General features: G+C 42.4%; 2 protein-coding genes across 2 annotated transcripts; one reads left to right on the top strand and one right to left on the bottom strand.

The window, feature by feature from the left end:
- The first annotated feature begins 203 nt into the window (after positions 1–203).
- On the top strand, positions 204–1270 carry LOC137893322 (protein FAM163B). The gene is made up of 2 exons (XM_068738778.1): positions 204–296; positions 809–1270. The coding sequence occupies exons 1-2, from the start codon at positions 204–206 to the stop codon at positions 1268–1270; spliced, it is 555 nt and encodes a 184-aa protein (XP_068594879.1).
- Positions 1271–6138: 4868 nt separating this feature from the next.
- On the bottom strand, positions 6139–19683 carry adamtsl2 (ADAMTS-like 2). The gene is made up of 18 exons (XM_068738560.1): positions 19579–19683; positions 17350–17492; positions 16822–16897; positions 16610–16712; positions 15095–15240; positions 14474–14597; positions 14194–14274; positions 13919–14094; positions 12448–12751; positions 10613–10973; positions 9030–9133; positions 8773–8899; positions 8473–8686; positions 7860–8015; positions 7387–7557; positions 6981–7157; positions 6740–6884; positions 6139–6266 (listed from the first exon to the last, which is right to left on the bottom strand). The coding sequence occupies exons 1-18, from the start codon at positions 19681–19683 to the stop codon at positions 6139–6141; spliced, it is 2841 nt and encodes a 946-aa protein (XP_068594661.1).
- Between the last annotated feature and the right edge of the window lie 1684 nt (positions 19684–21367).

Below are 21367 nucleotides of genomic sequence, written 5' to 3' on the forward strand. Positions count from 1 at the left end.
TTCCTCTTGCCCCCTTTTTCCCGTCCTTCATTGTCCTTTGTGTTCGACTCTTAAGTCTTTTCCTCCTTATTTTCCTCTCATCTACTTTTGACTCCCGCTTTCCGATCATTCCTCTCCATTTTCGACCCCCCCCCCCCCCCCTCGCTTTTGTGTCCGTCCTCCTTCTCTTTCTCCTTGCAGGTTGTTGATGGAGAGGATTTCGAATGTCAGCCGGTACAGTGGTCATCGCAGGAGGAATTCTGGCTGCAGTCATCTTACTGACCATCGTTGCTGTACTGTGTTTATGTAGGTTACAGGTATGGCTATTTTAATACTGATTATTCTAAGCAGGAGAGTGTGATTTCTAGCTCCCCCTTCTGGCAGTAATAGTAATTACAAACACTCTTTCTGGTGACTTAGGCTTGTTTTAAGGATGCTTGAGGTCGCTCCATCTGTGTCATAATGGGAGGGCCACCAAAAGGATGGCAAATGTAGAATATAAAGAGCATGTATCTGGAGAGCATTTTAAATTAAGATTACTATCTATGTGCAAAATGTTCCAAACTCCAAGTTTAAATTATTCTCTTCCAAAAAGACTTCTACATGCTGATAGAATGGCATAAAGAAAATGTCATATTTTTGGTCATCATGGTCAAAAACAGTTTTTTATTAACATCTTCCAGTTAAACAGAGTCGAGGGACTGAGGCACTGTAGCTACGCAGAGTGCTGCTCTGAGCTAAATGCTAATATGTTAACAGTGAATGGCGGTGTTGGCATCCTAACATTTGACACTGACTCTGTCTCTTTTGCTCTTATTGACTACTAAAGTATTACTGCTGTAAGAGGGAGGAGTCTGAGAAGGGGGAAGAGGAAGAACCAGAGCTTGCCAGCATGTCACCAATCCACCCCCTTGCTCTGTCCGCTCCTCCTACACCGCCAATGCTGGAGCACTATGGCGACGAAACAGAGACCTACCCCCCCACTTTCCTCACAGAGGCCAACGGGCCTGCCAACTACTCCCCCACGCCACCACCAGCACCACCACCGCCACCACGTAGATGCCACCGTTCACACGGCTTCTGCCCTTCCTGCGCCCGCTGCTCGCTGCCATTCTACCTGCAGCATCCGGAGAGGCTGTGCAACGGCGGCCGCAGGATCAGCTACAGGACTGTGCAGCAGGAGGACCTGGAGCTGCCCATGGACCTGGCCAGCTTCTACCAGAAGCTGAACCTGATTCGATCGGTCACCATGAGGGAGGTGGTCTCTCACAGTGTCAGCACCGATGTTTAAGAGTAGGCAAAGGAGGGGAGGCAGCGCCACCCCGCTGACCTGGGGGAATGTTTGCATTATACAAGCTGCACTGACAGTATTTCCTGCAAATATGCTAAATATACATGTTAATAGTCTGTGGTGGGATTTTGTCGTTATGACTCTTCTTATATACACCAGTCACTTTTCGGTGATGTGATATATCTCCCGATACTCCAGACCGTCTGCTCAAAGCATTTTCCAAACCATAAACATTTGTTTCCGACACACTTGAAATGACTTTGGGACGCTTTGACTGACTGATCAAAGTAGAAACTAAGCAGTTGTGAGTTTGTCAGTAGGTTAAATATGACGAACCACATTAAAACAGAGACAGAGAGATTTGTTTCAAATGAAAGTCAAGTGCTAGTAGTAAGGTTCCTATAAAAAGGCCAGTGCCTAGTTAGACAGCTAGATAACAAATTTCTTTAGGCATGCTTCGCCCCCGAGTCAAAACTAGTTTTCTATTTTTTTCTAGCAGTACGACCGCTTATCTTTGTCTTTGTGCAAGGAGGAACAGGAGGAGCACTGGCAGATGAGGCCTCCAAAACGACCTCCAGCAGGCCACTAGTGTGCATCTCTAAGCCCAAACGGTCAGAAACAGACTCTGTGGGGGTAGGATGAGGTCCCGACATCATCCAGTGGAGCCTGTGCTCACACCCCGATTGGCCTTTGCTATAGAACACTACCTGTTCCCTCCAGAGCTGGTTCAGGACAATGCCCGGCCCCGTGTTGCTGGGGTGTGTCAGCAGTTCCTGAATGATGAAGGCATTGATGCTATTGACTGACTGGCCCATTTCCCAGACCTGAATCCAATCAAGCACCCCTCAGACATCATATATCGTAGCATCCCCCCCCCCCCCCCCCCAACACACACACACACACACACACACACACACCACAGACTGTCCAGGAGCTGACTGATGCCCTGATACAGGTCTGGGAGGATATCCCCCCAAGGAGACCATCCATCACTTCATGAGGAGCATGTCCAGATGTTTTAGAGAATGCATACAGGCACACACACACACTGCTACACTGCCGAGACACATTAAGAGTGGTCTAGAGGAAATTCACACAAGTTGAATCAGCCTGTGATCTGAGTTTTCCACTTTGATTTTGGGTGTGGTCCTGAGTCCAGCCCTCAATGAGTTAATGATTTTGTGTTCCTTTAATTGTTTTCACATCATTTTGTTTTCAATGAATTACACTCTGGAAAATATAAAGATTTTTGACTGAAATATTTCATCCATTGAGCTCTGGAATGTGTGATTTAAGCGTTCCCTTTATTTTTTTGAGCTGTGTGAAATTCATACAGTAAAAAAGTTGATTCACATAGAATAGTTTTTTGTGTGCGTGTGCGTGTGTTGTGTTTGTTCCAGTAGCAAAAGCTGAGTGTCCCATGACTTACACCTTTATTATTTTTTTAACTATGGAATTTCTATTTCACTTTATGTAACTGTGTAGGACTGTCGGAGTGTCTTTTAAGGAAGGAAACCACTGTCAGTCAAATAAGGAGCCGTTTAATCACTGAAATAATTTTGTCTTGAAGTCTGACAGAAAAACACACAAGGTTGTGGTTCAGCACATACAGCTATGAAAATGATAATATAAGAGCACAAATTACAGAGTTTCACACCAAATTAAAAATGCAGGTGCACAACTGATTTTAGGCGTATCCTGAACTTGTATAAGCTGTTAAAAATGTTTTTTTCCCATTGTTCCCATCAAAAATCTCACTGCGGATCATACCATTTCATAAATTTACATTCAAAGTTTGTTTTTGATCAAATAAATTATTTGCTAAGATCATGTGTTTTTTGATCAAATGCCTTTCATTAATGGAGGAAATGCACATTTTACATGTTCATAAAGTAGATTAAACACAAACATATCATCATCAAGATAAATTAAATTTAATTCTGGAATTTTAAGCAGTCACAGTTGAATTCTTTGCTTGAATTTTATTTTGAAAACTAAAAAGACAGGCAAAGGTTCAGAAACGAGATTACAGCTGTGACGTGGGGGGGGGAAGCTGGAACATGACTGTGAGGTTCAACGAACTGGCAGAGGACTGGGCACAGAGGGAGGGCTAAGAAGGCGGGGTGACGAGGGGCATGAGGATCAGGTGTGACAATCAGAGCAGGTGTGACAACGAGAGGGAAAAAGGTCAGACGGAATAGCTGAAAGTTTTACTTCAGGAATTCATGCTCAAAAACAAAGTGGATTGTAAAGGACTATTCTTCGCTATTTGGTGACTGCTTTATATAACATCATTATTTCACCCCATACTGTAGTTAGACGTTAGACTGCAGGCAACAACAGAAAAATTACATGCAGAGTAAAAGAACAAAGGCTACACGTACAAGTACACACCTAAAGTGAAATAGTAAAAGTAGAATTTATTTGCAAATAATATTTTGGGACATTTTATGTGTTTTACTCGCAAATATATAAACCTGTTTCTGCCACACCTGTGGTGGGAGTTTACATTTTACTTTATTCTCCACTTGCCTGCTTCTATAAAAACAGAAGTCTGAGCATAGTAACTTGTCATTTCTAGCATCCGACCGCCTGTACAGGTGGAGATTGCCATGCACTCAGCTTGCTAGGCTGTGATTCCACTCAGGCTAAGTTGTTTCACAGATGTACCGGGGTCAACAGTACGACATACTGGGAGTCTCAAGTGTGGGCAAATAAGTCACTGCAAAATAATCATCCATCACATTGATAAATAAAGATTATAGAGACAAATCTATTCCTGGTGGATTTGCAGGATGAAATTGTGGGCCCCAAACTTCCTTTTAAAGTTTGCGTCAAAGAAAGATTGCAATGGCAATTTTATGGGTAGAAGCCTGAATTGTTGCATTTGTCAGTTAAGTCGTTGATCTGGTTCGCTTAACCTGCAGCTTAGTAGTTCATCGACCAGCTGGGGGGCTGTCCAGAGCAAACTTGCATCATCTACTCTGCTCTGTGTGTGAATGTGACTTCCTTTACGGTGTCAATAAAATGTAAAACTGTTTGGCATCTGTGTTCTGCCTCTAGCGTAACAGAGCAGCATATACACAATTCTGAGTGGACCTTATTTTTATCGTGGACAGCAGTCTATAATAATCACAGTAATATATATTTTTTTCTCCAGTCATAAATGTAATCCTCCACTGCAGTTCTTGGAAAGCTGTCCTGCCTTTAAGGAATCTCAGTGAGGTGCCCAGGATGGGCACTCATCATGAATGAGTGCTGAAATGACACAAAGAGCTTCGTGAAAGAGATTTCAGCTGTGATGGATGTTAGGTCAGCGTTGCCTGAACAAATATATATCAATTCACATAAAAAACGACAAAGGCACAGGTGTTTATTTGGACTGTTATTTAATGGAAGTGCAAGTCAGTACCAGGGTTTCAGTTTATTATCGACAGTACACACTTCCCAAGTTTAGCATTGTACAAAGAGGTATCAGTTCAACCCAACAGCCAGAACAAACATTGGTACCTTGCGGCTTTCCAAACCAAACACATGTTAAAACGTTTTATGTCCCAGTATTCAATGGTCAATAATAATGTTAACATTATTAAGTTAAGGCACAACGGTCCGTGGTTAAGGTAAGGAGAATGTCTTGTTTTCTCTTTAAAATACTTTGTTGTCATCATAGACATTGTTGAAAGTGTTCTGACATCTTGATAAAAAAAAAAACGTCACTTGTTGCCCTAAAAACCTTTTATTTAGGTCCAGGTTTCATGTGACCACCTTCTTGTCCTCCTCCCAATAAGACATTTAGCTCACATACACGAGACGAGTGCTTCATAATGTGAAACACACACATCTGACATGTCTGTGATTGTACAAACATACAATGCCAACATTCTAATCTGGCCGATGGTCTTGTCAGTTATATAAAAAGTACACAATAGTCAAAATTGAGACATACATCAGAATACATTTCAAGCATACTTCAAGTGTCAGGAATGATTCCTTTCGTGTTCTGTACTCAGCTCCCCCGCTCCGTCACACACAGACCAGAACTGGCATCGGTTGACCTGATGAACAGCCATCAGCTGACATCAGGCGCGTCACAATAAATGAAAATGTGCTACGACTAATAAATATGCTGCTTCATTCTGCAGGCGTACTGGCACACATAATACCAAGCTGCAAATGATGAAAGGTAAATAGAAACCTTTTTACGTGCCAGACACAAAACTGAAATACAATGCAATAATATTTCATGAACAGTGTCTGTATTAAATATTCTAGTCATGCAGTATATGCAGAAATAATTTAATCCATCCTTTAATTGCAGGGATGAATACGACGACGATGGAGGTTTGTAAGAACTTGTGAGCGATGACTTCACTTTGTTCAAACTCCAAATGTTATTTAAGAGGAGGATGATCAATAAGGGTCTTATTGGTTGAGAGGCAGTTTCAAAGATTTGTCAAACAGTTAAGGAAAAAAGTAAATGTGCTTTATTTTTCCTGAATCACAAACCAAAAGGCTGGTGCTCTACTAAAGGCACAAGCTCGCTTCTCATTTCTACTCAATAAGTAACTAATTAAAATGTTGCATTTACATTTTTAATCCATATTTATTTCAGATAAACAGTTGCACATTATATCTTGTGCTTGGAAAGAAATTATTAAAAAAGGGGGAAATTACCCGGTGAAATATGAGCGACTAATGGATCAAAACTTACAATTTACAAAATTAGCCAATGTTTGAAGGAAGTATTGCTTTTTAAAAACAGATTAGAGACTTCATCTTTGTTTTTCAGCTTCCTCTTACTGCTCGCACCATATGTGCACAAAAGTACCCAAATGAAGTCAGGTAGAGAGAGGCTGTGCTCGCCTGCACTAGGAGACTGGAGGTCTGACAGCGCGGCAGGAGTGGCAGCAGGCCTTGCTGTAGTACCAGTGGCTGCACAGGTTGACCTTCAACGCCAGCAGACAGTTGGTAGAGGGACGATCCTGGCAGCTCGCATCTGGGACACAGTTCACACAAGGTGGACTTCATGTTAGCAAAACAATCTAAAGGCCGAGTGGAGAAAAGACTAATACTTGTTTTTTTTTATTAACTCTTGTCACGTATCTGAACAGTTCAAATTTCTCAAGTTCATAGGGAACTAGAAAAGCACTCAGAGAGCGCCACTCTCTTGGAAAAAAATGTGACTACAATGTTAATGAAATGATCCAGAATCCAGGATCTCTTCTGGATCATCAGATAAATTTCATCATCTGTTCCTGGTAAGATTCCCAACATTTCCTGAAAATTTCCGTTCACCCAGATCGCCTCGAGATTTGAATCTTTGGTTCCCTGACTTACGCTCAACCTTCACACCACGTTTGACGTAACTCCGTCCAGCAGGTGTTTGAGCAATCGTGCCAGTTGCAGGTGAAATTCTCATCTCCTTGGCGAAAGAAAGAAAGGAAGTCTCTGCTGGAGGTCTTGTCTTACCTGGTGGCTCAGTGGGGCAGGGCTGCAGGGTGCAGGTCTGTTTCGCCACCGGCTTGGTGAGGGGGTCGCAACCTCGAACCAGCTCCCTGCCCTGGTAACACTTCACGTCCCTCATCCTCACACCCACTCCACACGTCTTAGTGCACTGAGGAAGTGCACACAAGAGCAGAAACACGTCAGTGGTGAACAGGAAGACAACCCTTTACAACTGCGTGTCCTGGTCCAGATGTGTTGACCTCACCTCAGACCAAGGGGTCGTGTACCATTTGAAGCACGGCCTCTCGAAGCAAGTACTTTCCTCTTCGGGCTTCTCGTCACCTCCACATGACTCATCGTCAAACATCTGGAACTTTCCTCCGCTGATACCAACACACAGGACGGTCCTTCGCTTCACCCCGCGGCCACAGGTTGTGTTGCACTACAGACAAAAACTGTTTGAATCTTTCAAAGCAGCGGGCAACAAACCGATTTCTTGCTGGTGCAGAAAAGTCAATCCGTACTGTAACCCCATTGAGCAATGCAAATATTACAATTCACATCGGACTGGATGAAGTGGAGTTTAAAGAAATTGCAAATAATAATCAAAGATGATCTATAATTGTTTCCTAAAAAACAAGTTGAGCCTCAACACAGTACTGAGGCCTCACCCTCTCCCAGTCTTGGCTGAGCCAATGCGGCGCACAGTCCTTCTCGCCGCATGGGTGGATGGCCAGCGGCTTGTTCTCCGCAGGGCACTGGCTCTCAGGGGCCACGCGGCCCTCCGTAGCTTTACAGTAGACATGACGCACCGTCTGGCCCTGCCCGCAAGCCCCAGAGCACTGCAACAAGGAGGGTTAATGTTTGCGGGATGATTGATCAAGAGGACGCAATACCATTTTCATAAGCATCTCCTTTTGCCTTTACTGAAAAAGGGCATCACATGAAATCACGTCAAGGGTATATTACGATGTTTTTCACAATACACATCCTACATTTCCACTTTGAAACAGGTTTTTCCACAGTGGCCAAAACACCTGGGACAGATAGTAATAATAAACAGCTCAAAAATAAGAATATTTTGAAAGCAGCAGCAGCTCATGCATGCTGACATGCATCATGTACGGGGAGTAAAGACACTCACAGGCCCCCACTCAGACGCTGTCCAGTGGCGTTCACAGGACGGGCCGGTGCAGTTTTTGGTGTCTGGTGGTTTGCTCATCGGGTCACATGGTCTGGTCTCATCAGAGCAACGGACGTCACGGGTCACCTGAGCTTTGCGGCCACATGTGGCAGGACACTGGATGAAGAAGCATTCAGAGAGGCATCAAATTTACTGTCACCGACGGAACAAAGTGTTAAATGTCTGAAGGTGAACCTTCATCTTCACCATTCAGCGTCAAAATCTCATCAACATGTTCAAGTGTCTCTGGAGAATCCATCAGTGACTATCATCAAACCACAGGCTTGAGCGAGAGAGAGAGAGAGAGAGAGAGAGAGATATGTCTGTGCTGCAACAAAAGCTTTCCTCTGAGTGACAGCCAAAGTAAAGTTTGCAACTGCTGCCAAAAAGATAAAATTACATATGCAAGGTAGAAAAACAAAGAAATGTGAGCAGCTAAAATGATCACCAAAGATTATCTGGAAGTAGACAAAGCTATATGTCCTGTAAAGATGTGACACACCCATCTCTTTTCCTTTACTTTTATTTTAGATATGCACTTTATTCCCAGAGGGGTAAATCAATGCATAAATACCTCACTCCACTCAGCTACTTCCCACTGTGGGCCGCAGGCAGGGCTCTTGCAGGCCCGCCTCTCCACAGGTCTCTCCAGGTCAGCCATGGTGCAAATGTCGCTGTACACAGAGCTGTCCAGACCCGGCGAGAGCATCTTCCAACAGCGAACTTGTCGAAACTGGAAACCTTCCCCGCAGGTCCTGGAACACTCGCTCCAGCTGCTCGCCTCCCATCTGAGAAAAGTTACACACTGCCTTGTTAAGCAGTTGGAATATTTATTTTTCCTAGAAATGTTTTTTTTTCTCCCAGTGGACTCTACCTGGGCTGACATTCTCTCCCAATACAGAAATGATGGACCGGCTCTGGTCGGGTCAGTGCATCACAGTACATGTCATGCACCTCGATGCCATCATAACGAATACATGTGACAAACGACTTTGACACTCCTGGATAATGAGCAACAAGCAGGGCAAAATCATTTATTCGACACATTTTAACACAAATATATATATTTACTCAAGTCAATATTTGCGCCATTAGTATTTATTTTTCTTATTATTAGCAACATTCACAAACCTATAGAGCAGGTCATGCTGCAGGGCTCCTGAGAGGAAAGTTTCCAGCGGTACATGTCAGCTGCACTTAACTTCAGATTCTTCTGGTAGATCCTTTGATTCGCCCTGATTCCCAACACACACACACACACACACACACACGTGTAAACACACAGTACAGTGCATACACACGTGTATAAAGAAAGTACAACTCAAGCAAGAGCTGCGGCAGCTTAAATCCTTGTCTGCTGCAGGTATACTTAGACAGGTTATCGCGAATGATCTTTAATGTTCTGCGCGTGGTAGTGGCGTGAAAGTATCTCCAAGCTGATCACAGTTTATCCATGTGTCATGAAAACAACGAGTCACATTCTTGTCAGTCGTCAGTGGCGAAGTAGACTACACTGCAGGAGAAGTTTAGCATCCACACATTTTCAGTGGCTTAATTACTCTGTTAATGACATTTAAGGAGTTGTCCCAGATCGCCGTGATCCTGTAAAAACACAGACTCACTCCAAGACAGATCATAATGCGACAGACGCACTCTGTTATTTCCACATATCACATTTAAGTCGTGCATATTTTTTTGTCATAACACCAGTCGTTCTCTCCACTTTCACCCAGACATGCATCTGAAAATCTCAGGCTTGTAAGCCAGACTGATTCCTGCACATTATTGTCTCCCCAGAGTTGACTGCAGTCTGACAGCACAGGTTTCCCGCTTTAGATCATAGTTTTCATTTTCCTTGCAATCCCCCCACCCTGCTGTCCTCTGCTCTGCTCGTTTCCTCTCCTCTCCCTGTCTCTCAGAGGGGAGGGCGTGTCGCTGTGTGTTTTATAGCCGCTGGCTGCAGAAATGGTAAGCCATGTTTGGACATAGAGCTTGGAAGCCAATATCAATAAATGTGCTATGTCTGCCTGCCCTCAGCATGTATATCCACCTGTCTCACTCACTGCCTCATTTCATTATGTATTACGGCCTGTACAGGTACTTCAGTACTGCCCCATGTGTTTTCCTGACAATCTGTCTACACATCTACCTGCATGTGTATCGTCAGGATATTTCTGTACATTTCAGATATAGATTTGTTATTTTTTTGTATATATATATTTTTACCACCTTAACTGTCTGTCTACAGTCTTCCTTTTATCCTACCTGTGTCACTCTTTTGTTAGCTTTCTGCAGCCCTGTCAACCTGCCACCTGTCTGTCCACCTGCCAACCTGTCAGTGCTGTTTAGTTGCCTGTACGCCTAGAAAATGACATTCCTTATCACCTGTTATCACCTTTTTACCTGCCACATACTCCGACCTGAGCGTTCCCGCCTGCGTCCAGCCTGCTTCTCATTCAACCTGCAGCATATTTCCCACAGCCAGCAGCAGACCCATGGGCATGCAGCATGTCTGAACATTCAGGCTCAGTGTGACCCTAACCTGAAAACACTTAATCCAGACATAATCCATCCTGAGGGGAAACAGCTTTCCATGATCTCAAAGCTGACCGAAGTGGTGAAAAGTGAACCTCAGCTGTATATCCTCTTTAACCTCATTTAATTGTTTTTATTTATTTTACATGTACTCTGTTGATCACCCTCTATCTAATTACCTGGTTCTGTTGGAGCGGCTGGATGTCCTTCCAGCACTCTGCAGTGTTTTGTTCGGGTAAGAACCATCTCCGCTGTCGTTATTTTTGCGACCCAGGCTAAACTCCAGCGTCTCGTTGTCACCAAAGGACGCATCTTGCTCGAGGCTTCCAACTTCATGTGGTGCCACCTCTGAAGAGGACAACCCATCTCCATCTCCATCCGTTCGCAGCTGATTGGTGGAGATGTTGACAAGCAGCTCATCGGAGCTAATTCTGCCATCCAACAGGACTCTCCAGATGAGGTTTTGTGAGTCTGCCGCCGTATCCAGGGTCCTACTTGCAGGGGCAGGTCTGGCAGTGCTGCCTGCATGGCTGCCGTTTCCTTGTGATGGACAAAAGTAGATAAAAATCCTTATTATCCAAACTTTCTTTGTAGCTGAAGTCAAAATCAAAGCCCCGACATTAATATTAATATTCCATAACCCCCCCCCCCAAGCACAGACACACACACACACTGCCTACCACTTTATTAAATGTATCTGTTATAATTAGAGCAGCTATAAAACTGACAAACTCAGTTCAAGCTGATTCAGCAGAGCTCGGCAGCTGGTCTGTACTATCAGCCTGGATAGAAAGTGTGTGGCGAGCCTTTCAACCACCTTCCTATCGCGTCTCTCCGCCCAGTGTGGTGCTCACAGTGAAATGGAATCATCAGTTAGACGAGCAAGCTGAGAGCCCAAAAGGAAGACCATTACCGCTGCAGTCATTTTTAAAAGTAGAAAAGGCCTCTGAATTTTTCATCTACTACTGATCTCCTTTATGTGTCGGTACAATAAATAATGCAAAGCTCCAAAGGGCCATCTCACAGACACACAGCAAAAGAGACTGATGGAGGATCAGCTGTAAGATTTGACCTATTTTGTCTCCTCTGCCAATGGACCACTGAACGTCTGATTTATTTTCCATCTTACTTTATTTTACTTTCAGCTCTCTTCCCCATCCTCACATCTTTCCTTCTGATCTCACTTTTTCTTTTTGTTTCTTTTTTTTATCAAAGCCCAGCCAGTTTAATAGAATGGATATAATCTGTTATTGAATAATAAAGCTGATATTTGTGTATACAATACAGTATATGTAGTAAAAGTAAAACTACTGAGTGCCATTTTAGTTAACAATGACAACACAAATATATCAGATGATCACTTCAGCCTGTACAATTTCAGTTTAATACTATTTTGTGTATTTTAGGCTTAATTTAGCTCTTTATATCTCATTTTTATAGAGGCCATATCAACAGTGAAAGATCAAACTGGACAGATTTACAACCAATCAGAGCGCTGACGCCTGCGTGTCATTTAACAGCAGCAAGCAGGAAAGATCTGGTAGCCTGCTCACGAGGTACAACTAAACTGACAGGCTGAAGTTCATGCCCAGAAAGCATTTTGCAGAACTGGATAGACCGTCAACCAATCACAACTCTATCAGAAATCTACAAAACATGACTGATATTAGATAAATGAAAGAAATTAAACTATTTACTAACAAGGACAGAGGAAAATCAGTTTCAACAGGGCAGTGGCCACATGTATCTGTCAGAATAAATTCAATATGCCGGTTTTCAAACGGTAGTTTCTGCATTCCAGCCTTTTGAAGTGGATAATTTACTTATTTTCTGTTTGAATAAATATATTTTTTAAATATTTTACTAGACAATGGGGAAAATGCATTCAGGAGATAAAGGAAATAATTGCTCTGATCCTTTTGTAAATCAAGTCTTGTGAACGGGTAATTTGCTTTTGCATTAAAAACCGTTTATACTCCCAGATCACAAACAAGTTGTTACAAACAGTCCTTACTTGAATGTTTTTGGACAACTGCGTCATCCTGGTCACAATCTATGGTCGCTGTCTCCTCATACACCTCATTGGTCTCTTGTTCCTTCTGCACTTCTGCATCTCCTGTCTCCAACTGATCCTCAGGGGCAGCCGGACCAAAAACACTGCTGTTAGTTGCCAGGCGATCTCCCACCTCCAAGGAAACCTCTCCCGCTGAGGTTTCCGATCCGGTGTAGACAGGAGGAGGTGGGACAGGTGGCAGGGATTCTCGAAGAACAGTATAATCGTAAGTGATGTATGGGACACGTCCATTCTGGTTCCACACCTGAGAGATGAGGGGAGAGGCATTCAAGGTCAAGTTAGTTTAAACAAGTCTCTGCCCAGTCATCAAAAGTCCCATTAACGAAACGGTTCTGTTATTTTTCGGCCAAAGAAGACTCACACTTATTACATAACTACAGATAACTGGAGGTACAATAAAGCAAATCAAAGCAAAAACAGGAATGACGTTTTACGCGGAGTGAGCAGGGAAACTCATTGTTAGACGAGAAGAACCAGCAGAGGAGGAACTGTGTTCCAGCATCCTCAAGGAGATCTGTCAAACCTGGACTGTAACATTGACACTGTTTGGGATTTATGGACACACTTGGAACACAAGGCCAGTACTCAATCAACTCAAGACAGATTAATATTATGCCTGCACTACATTCACATCCAAGACGTCTGGATGACACTTTTAAAACGCCGACCGACATGTCTTAAATACGCCGGATGCTCAACAGGGGCTGAGTTACTTAGATCTGAGTGCATAAAGAGCATTTTGGTGCCAGGTCTTCCTTGATGATCCAGTGAAAAAAATAAAATAAAAATCAGACCATAATTGAGTTCAAAAGTTAAGAACAGTAGCCAAAAATTACATTCCATCCATCAATTCATTTCCTTTAACCGCTTTATGTGTAGCCGGGTCGCAGGTAGTGCTGGAGCCTATCCCAGCAGTCTACAGGTGAGAGGCGGGGTACACCCTGGACAAGCCGCCAGTTCATTGCAGGGCTGAAGTTAAATTAGGTTCCTTTGTTTATATCCCTTAAAGATTTTTAAAGAAACTTTATTAAATATTACAGAGTAACAGTGGAGGGCCGTGCATTTTACTGTAATGTTAGTTAGCTTGTGCAATTAAGTTTTACAAGTTTCCGTTTGGGGTTAGAGTTCACAAGGAAAACAGATGGAGTTGAGGGGCTAGAATCCACACGGACACCAATAAGACATCTTATTATACATTACAAATTGTAATTACAGATATTTAACACTCAGAAAAAAAAAGACTCTTCATCATCACGTAACCTTAAAACAGCGTTTGAATTAATGATCACATAGAACTGTAGACAGACATTTCTGTTTCTTCTTACTTGTCAAAAATAAAAGCACATTATTAAATAGTTACAGGTGAGCAAATAGTACAGCTGAGAAGTGGACTGAGGAAGACTATTTGTACCAAAATATTGATGGCCTGGTCGATGGGGCCTTTGGCGACAATATATTCGATTCCGGTCTCGTACACATCCATGGGCCGGCGGTATTTGAAAATAGTTCCTGCTACATGGAAGTTTTGGGGACTATCCACCTTATATGCCCCATTAAAAAAGAAGTTGCCCGCCTGGTCAGTCACAGCTGAAGAACAAGATCAAAGAAAAACTTTGAATCAGAAAAGACATCCTACATTTTCCCCATCAAGTTCAGCATTGCATGGTTGTCTTTAGGACGCGTCACCTAAAACATCAGCCGACTTCTTCCTCTCAATGATTTGGATGTCCCATGCCCCTTCAGGGATTTGAGTGATAAGCGAGTAACCTTGAAGACAGAGAACATGAAGTCACAAGAGTCAATGCGTGCATGAATATTTTAAGATTTCATTTTGCAGTTTATTTGACTAAAAACTGGTTGAGATTTTAATCATCTCAATTCCTCATTAAATCTTTGGGTGTACAGCAGAAACATGTTATCTGCTTTTTTTACCGACAGCACATAATAAATGAATCCAGAGGCTCACCCAGAGTCGCGGCCCCTCTGCGGAAGTTTCCATTAACTTTGCTGCAGCTGCTGCCATCCCCCTGACAAATCCCACACTTATCTAAGGTGTTGGAGGAAAACAATATGCCGTCACATCCGATGGGCTTGGAGGCAGAACAGGAAGTGGAAGAAAAGAAAACCAATCACGTTTTGTAAAAATGTAAAATTAAAATTGCTTTTCCTTGTTATTATTAGAAGTCTCTGTTCTGGTGGCTACAGTTTGATCTGGAGAACAGATCAACGTGACAATTAATGGGGTGTAAGAGTGGGTGGTGGGTGGTGGTGGTGGTGGGGGGTAGACATGCAGCAAAAGGCCGCAAGCCAGAATTGAACCCTCAGCTACTGCCGAAGGACTGAAGTCTCGGTACACCGGGTGCACCATCTGTAACTTCAATGATAAAGAGTTGCTTTCAAGGATTTGTACCTCAGACACTCATCGTTTGTTAGAAAGTTAAGATAATACAGCCGCAGCATCCTCCCAGTGGTGCTGCTAGTGTCGGCTAGGCATGACAGCTTCTCTGACGCCAATCATAGTAAAAGTTCAGTGAGAACTTTTGAGGGGCTGTAAATCAAGGACAAAGTAAAGAAGATGCGGACTCACCTCACACTTACCATCCACGCAGACGCCACGGTAACTGCTGTACTTGCAGGAAGTGCCGTCTCGCGCCGTCACCATCAGCTGCCTCTGGCCATCGGTGGTAGTGCAGTGGAGGTCACAGGGGTTACTGGAGATGTGAACATAGTCGTCTGTAGAGAAGGAACTCAGGTCACTGTGTGGTAATCATTGTCACTGCAAAACAAGCGCTTTCCTACCTTTATCCAGATGTTCCAGGACAACTGGAATTATTGCTACCACTTCTTATTCGTTCTATTTTTGCTGCAAATTGAATATCAAATGCAGATGCTCATATTGCCTTTAGTGTTGGCTTTGGTGTCCAACTCAAAGGGAATACATCTGGATTTTAAACTGCTTTTGAACAGAAAGTGTATAGGGGGTTTATCAGAGCTTGTGTGATGAAAACAGCTGCTTGCTGTTGATTGAAGCAGTGCGTCTGCTGTCACACCAAAACTATGAGCTGAAAAACATTGGGATGCAAAGCATGGGAAAAATGTCTGCGGGATGAGTATTGTAATCAACAACTTCCAGAACCTGTCCGAGAAGGACAGGTGGTGGTGGACTTTGCCAAAAGGATGGAAATGGCAGTAGTTAATAGTTATTTTCAAAAGAGACTAGAGTATATGTGGGTAAATGAGAAGGTCCCAGGAGGAACAGTGGAGTTACAAGGGATATACGTAAAGAAGGTAGAGGACTTCAGGTACCTGAAGGTCAACAGTCAACAGTGCAGAGGGATTGAGCATGTGGAAAGGAAGTGAAGAATCCGGAACGGGTGGAGGAAGGTATCAGGTGTGATCTGTGATATGAGAGTATCAGCGAGGATGAAGGGAAAGGTCTACAAGACAGTGGTGAGGACAGCCATGATGGACGGCTTAGAGACAGTGGTGAGGACAGACATGATGGACGGCTTAGAGACAGTGGCTCTGAGTAAAAGACAGGAGGCGGAGCTAGAAGTGGAGGAGATAGAGATGCTGAGGTTCTCCTTGGAAGTGACCAGGTTGGACAGGATTAGAAATGAGACAATAAGAGGGACAGTGAATGAGATGTGGTCAGAGACTTTGGCGAGATATTGATTATGTACTCTATATCGGTAGAAGGATGTTGAGGTCGGCCTAGGAGAAGATACATGGACGTAGTGAGGGAGGACATGAAAGTGGCTGGTGTTGAGGATGAAGATACAAAGGACAGGGTTAAGTGGAGAAGGTTGATTTGTTGTGGCAACCCTACACGGAACAAAAAACAAGAGTATAGTAGTAGTAGTAGTAGTAGTAGTAGTACATCTATATATCAGTGGACAGTATTAGTCATGAGACGTACATACATGGGATGCTACTGGTTTGGATGCAGGCAGGTCATGTCGCAGCTCAGCAGCACAGACAACAATGACCTCAAGTCACCTGTGACCCATTTCATGGAGCAATGAGTGGCTGGCATTGCATGTTCATTCATTCATCTTGCTGACCGCTTTGTCCATGCATTGCATCTTTTGGAAGTTATTACCAGGATACAGAGGTTTCCACTGATAGTTCCTCCCATTGTAAAGCTGAGAGTTGAAGGACCAACACTGCTCCTCTCTGAAGCTCCTCCCAGCAGCAGGACATTCCTTCAGCAAGACAGCATTAGAGGAGGCCTGTTCAACACTTTATTAAGAGATACTTGTGTATGCACCAGTGCTCTACTGAGAAAGTGATGTTAAATAAACAGTGACTCACTTTAGCATTGCAGAGGTGATATTTCTTAGCAGTTCCTGTACATGTCATGTTGTCCTTCCCAGCAGCAACCTTTTTTCTTTGAAAAAAGTTAAATAAAATGGAGAAATAACAATATAATAATCATAATAATAATAATATAATAATGCTATAATAATATAGTTGGTATATGGATATTTATAATCACATTTCATTTAACTGTAAACATACCAATAAATATAATTTATTAGTATTATTATTAGTGTTATTACTACTATTATTACCTTTTCTAATTTAAATCATTTCCATCCAGCTTTGCGCATGTTAGAAGAAAACGTGCATGCAAACAGATGAATGATGAATCCCATCTCGTGATGTGCAAATCTCATCGTTAACGTCAAAACCAAGATGTTCTAAAGTTTGTAATGAAAAGGAATCGTGAGTTCAAATTAGTGATTTTTATTCTATTGCTAAATGTTAAACTTATATTAGAACCTGAGAGGAGCAGGCCTGATGCAGATACCATGGAAGTGCCATACAGTAGTAGCATACCTCTGTTTGAGGCAGTGTCTCTCCTGTGACATCACCCCCCCTCCACAGGTGCGAGTGCAGGCTGTCCATTTGGCCCACTCCCCCCACCAGTGTGTAATCACCTCCAGCTCCTCCTCCAGACTGTTGGATGCCACACTTTCCTCCTTACACACAAATAAACAAACACATAGAGGCAAACATTCCGTTGTGGTTCCTTTGGCGTGTGGCAAATGTGGTATTTATCTGAAATCTTGTTTGTAACAAATGAACCACTTAGTGTCAGGTCAATTTTACCACATTTTTAGACATTAGGTGATTACAATTATATCAAAAGCGAAAGGCGTTTCAGGGGATATAGCGGTATTTAATTGATATAATAGCAATAATAGGAGTAGGACAGCAGTGCAATTATCAAAAGCTAATCATCATGGGAATAAAAGCAGTCCAAAATTGGTTGAAGTGTACTTTTAATAAAATTAATAACAGCAAAGTAATGCAGTATTTATAAGATATTTAGTACCGGTACATTGATTCCACTCAGTACAATTGCTGATTGATTCATCAGGAGAGAGTTTTTCAGAACTAAATATACAAATTGTGCCCAAGCACACAGATGTGAATGCACCGCTGATTAAAATCCCTGAATTTAGGTGAGGTAACATTAATATCCCTCAAATTCAATTGTACCAAATAAAAGAAAAAAGAAAAGGGAAAATGTATTTTGTTTGTTTTTAATAAATTCAATTTTTTTAAGTAATATTTAAATCATATGGAAAATGTAATTTAACCATCTATTTTGGGGTGATAAACTATTCTGCTTTGTGTACAGATGATCAAGTCAAATGCCCCCTTGAGCAGGGGCATAAAAACAATGGCAATAAGGGTCAGGGTGTTTTGCGCTCCAACATGTGAAGAGCATCAGCATTTCACACATTCCTGCTGTGCAGGCGCAGCATTAATTCAGGCCGATGGCTGCGTCCCTTCATTCAGACAGATTTATCTGTGTGACCGCTGGAATGTGCACTGAGCTCCTTGTAAAGGTGTGAGATAAAGCAGCTGTAAGGGAGGGTGAGAGACACTGGAAATACCAGACAGAGAGCGTAAGTGAGAGAGGGAGAGACAGGGAAAGATGGATGGGTACCAAGAGAGAGTGAAGGATAAAAGACAGACAGAACAGGTTGTCAGCAACTACTGATTTCTTAAAATCCGTATTTACATAGTGCAAGTTGCTTTACATTTTTTTCAATCAGTTAGACTTTTAATTAAATGTTTTTTCTTCAGTGGTTTTCCACACAAAGACCATCTTATAAAAAAATGTGGCACTCGCACATCTTTAGTCATGAAACTGTTGGTAAAATAAAATAATTTCAAAATGAATATATCTGTTAAATACTTTTTTATTGATTTTGTCCCTCGGAGGGCAATTTGGTTTACAGCAGTTACAGTCTAACTGTAGTCTGCTGCTGGTCGCCGCGAAGGGTGAAACGTCTTGCCTAAGTGTCTTGCCTAAGGCCACATGAATGTGTGGTTCAGTTTACAAGTAGATGGACCGACTCTGCTGTTGTGTTCTCAGGCTAGCTGCATGTTATTTCATTTCACTGATCTCATACTGATCTGATTAAGTGAAGAAAAGTCAAATTAAAGCTCCTACTGACATCATTGTACAAAAGCAATGAAACAATGCATTAACAGACGTGTTATGGTAGACTCTGTTTCATTTTCAATGGCAAGAAAGGAAAAGCATTCATAGAGCGCAGACCTTCGCCAAGCAGCTCATTCCCCTCGTAGTTGGAGTTACACCATCCACTTAGTGATCTGGATCATCACCAACAGGTTCTAGATTGTTCTTGGTATCTTTATACACCAACCATAAAAAGTAAAAGTGAATCTGAGTTGATGGGACACATTTTGAGGCTCCATTGACTGCAACGTTAACGAAGATTTCAAAGTGATCCGTAATCCAGGATCTCTTCAGGATCATCACCAGAATTTAATCAACTGTTCCCGGAAAGATTCCCAAAATGTCCTGAACATTTCATCAAGATCCGTCCATAACGTTTTGAGTGATCTTGCAAAATTGATGGATGACAGCTGCTCATTCAAAACTTCAGCTCGAGTGAATAATAATAATCTAATGGTGAGAATCGTTTTGGCCAGTGACAAACAGAAATGCATTATTTGATGATTTGGGTGTGAGGATGTGTATGCTAGATTAAATGTGATTTCTGTAACTTCGCTCTCTGTGCTTACCTGCAACCCCCTGGTGGACAGGTTTCCCATGGACACTGCCAGAGACAGGAAATAGAGCAGCACCACACCCATCTCCCTGCATTGTTCCCATGACCACAACCTCATTCTGGAGAAAGAGAAAAGTTACAAATAAAGACAGAGATGCTTAAAATGTGCACACACACACACACACACGTACACACACAAATACCCGGTGGCCAAAAAAAATGGAACCCTGATCAGCTCCATCAGGCATTGTTTTGTGACTAAGCTTTGGAAAGCAAAAAAATATATAATCTAATGCCACCCTAAATTATTGACAGTGGAATAAGTAGTAGGATAATGTTAGGTTATATATATACAGTTTTAATGTTCCATCCTACATCTGCCTTATGTCCTCTTCATAATAAAAGAGCATCACCTGCCAGGAAGTACTGAAATGCTCAACTAATATTACACATGATAGTTTTTGCCAAACACTGCACAAGTCGAGGTTATGATTAATGGAGGAAATTTTTGCCAAGAATCTGTCTGTGTTTTTGGATGGAAGTACGCCATGATGAGTCTTTAAAAAGGGCTGAAGTATATGAAGAGGAAATTCAGGACCACTAATGAGTTCTCGAAGTCTGAAAAAGAGAACACGCATCCACACACTTACATGATTGTGGTTTGAAGTACCGGTATGTTGCTGAGACATGTGGGTGTTCGTTCATGTATTTTCCCTCTCGAAATTGAAGCTTCTCAGCTTCCAAACCCACAGGAGGTTCTGAAGTTGGATGTTTTTTCACACCACGAGAGCATTTTGGCCATGCACATTTCCTCTGATTCTCCAGCGAACTTTCTGGCCTCTGGAGGCATCTGTGGTGTTTCACAGGGGGGTACCTGAACTCTGTATGCCACTGTATGTTTTACTTTTGCACCCCTTTTGAAATACAAATGTACAATTTGCTGGAGAAGGTATAACTTGTGCATAATTTGAGAAATGGCAATTGATATGAATAAAAATTCCCATTACAATTCAAAATTAAATGAAAAACTTTTTATTGCTACTGATGTCTCAAGCTGTTTATTCTAAGCCTCAATGAAGACATTCTTGAGCTGTCTAGCAGTTTCCCAAATACACTTACATAAACTGTGTTTATAAACCTCCTGTCTGACTCAACGTATTGCCTTAATTGAATTAAAGTGGTTTTTTTGTGAGTGCATTTAAAACTGCTAGCTGAAATACACTATGTCCTGGATGAAAGCATCATCTGAACCCTGCTTTGAATGCAACCCGGTTTGCAATGTCAGATTTCCAACTAACAACGTCACCTTCAAGTGAAAGGAATATTCTGAGACAATGCATGCTAATGCTTAAATCACGGTGCCAGCTGCGAGTATTTGAATTTGTTGGCAGTCTGTGGCAGGCTGGCGCTGGCATGTGGAGAGCGACACAGAGAGGCTGTTGAGAGGCACAAGTGTTGGAGACAGAAGTTGGACAGCGGAGGGGCCCATGCAAAAGCTAAACAGCCCTAAATGTGCTGGAATAACGATGCTAAGTTTTCCAGAGGTTTGCACAGGTAGGCCTTTGTTTGGCTCTTCAGACTACAAGGAAATGTAGATGTGTGTATGTAAAGGCTTACATGAACAGGCACAGGAAAAATAGGGAACTCCAAGTACCCTCCTTTTCCTGTTGCAGCGCTGCGTATATGACTTTAATGATTCAATGAAGTTTTTGATTTAAAGGAATGCAAGTTTCTGTCTTACAGCTTTGTGGATTTTTCATGATGAGACAATTAAGGGATGAGAAATGAAAGGATGAATGCTG

Source organism: Brachionichthys hirsutus, chromosome 4 (assembly GCF_040956055.1).
Source record: "Brachionichthys hirsutus isolate HB-005 chromosome 4, CSIRO-AGI_Bhir_v1, whole genome shotgun sequence".
NCBI classification, from domain to species: domain Eukaryota; kingdom Metazoa; phylum Chordata; class Actinopteri; order Lophiiformes; family Brachionichthyidae; genus Brachionichthys; species Brachionichthys hirsutus.

Bases quoted from the DNA above. Each gene is read 5' to 3' on its own strand.
- LOC137893322 (XM_068738778.1), top strand. From the start codon at position 204: ATGTCAGCCGGTACAGTGGTCATCGCAGGAGGAATTCTGGCTGCAGTC. The intron at 297-808 runs GTATGGCTATTT...TGACTACTAAAG, and splicing joins TGTGTTTATGTAGGTTACAG to TATTACTGCTGTAAGAGGGA.
- adamtsl2 (XM_068738560.1), bottom strand. From the start codon at position 19,683: ATGAGGTTGTGGTCATGGGAACAATGCAGGGAGATGGGTGTGGTGCTG. The intron at 9,134-10,612 runs GTAATTAGATAG...GTTGGGAATCAG, and splicing joins AGCCGCTCCAACAGAACCAG to GGCGAATCAAAGGATCTACC. The intron at 8,900-9,029 runs GTTTGTGAATGT...CTCATTATCCAG, and splicing joins CAGCATGACCTGCTCTATAG to GAGTGTCAAAGTCGTTTGTC.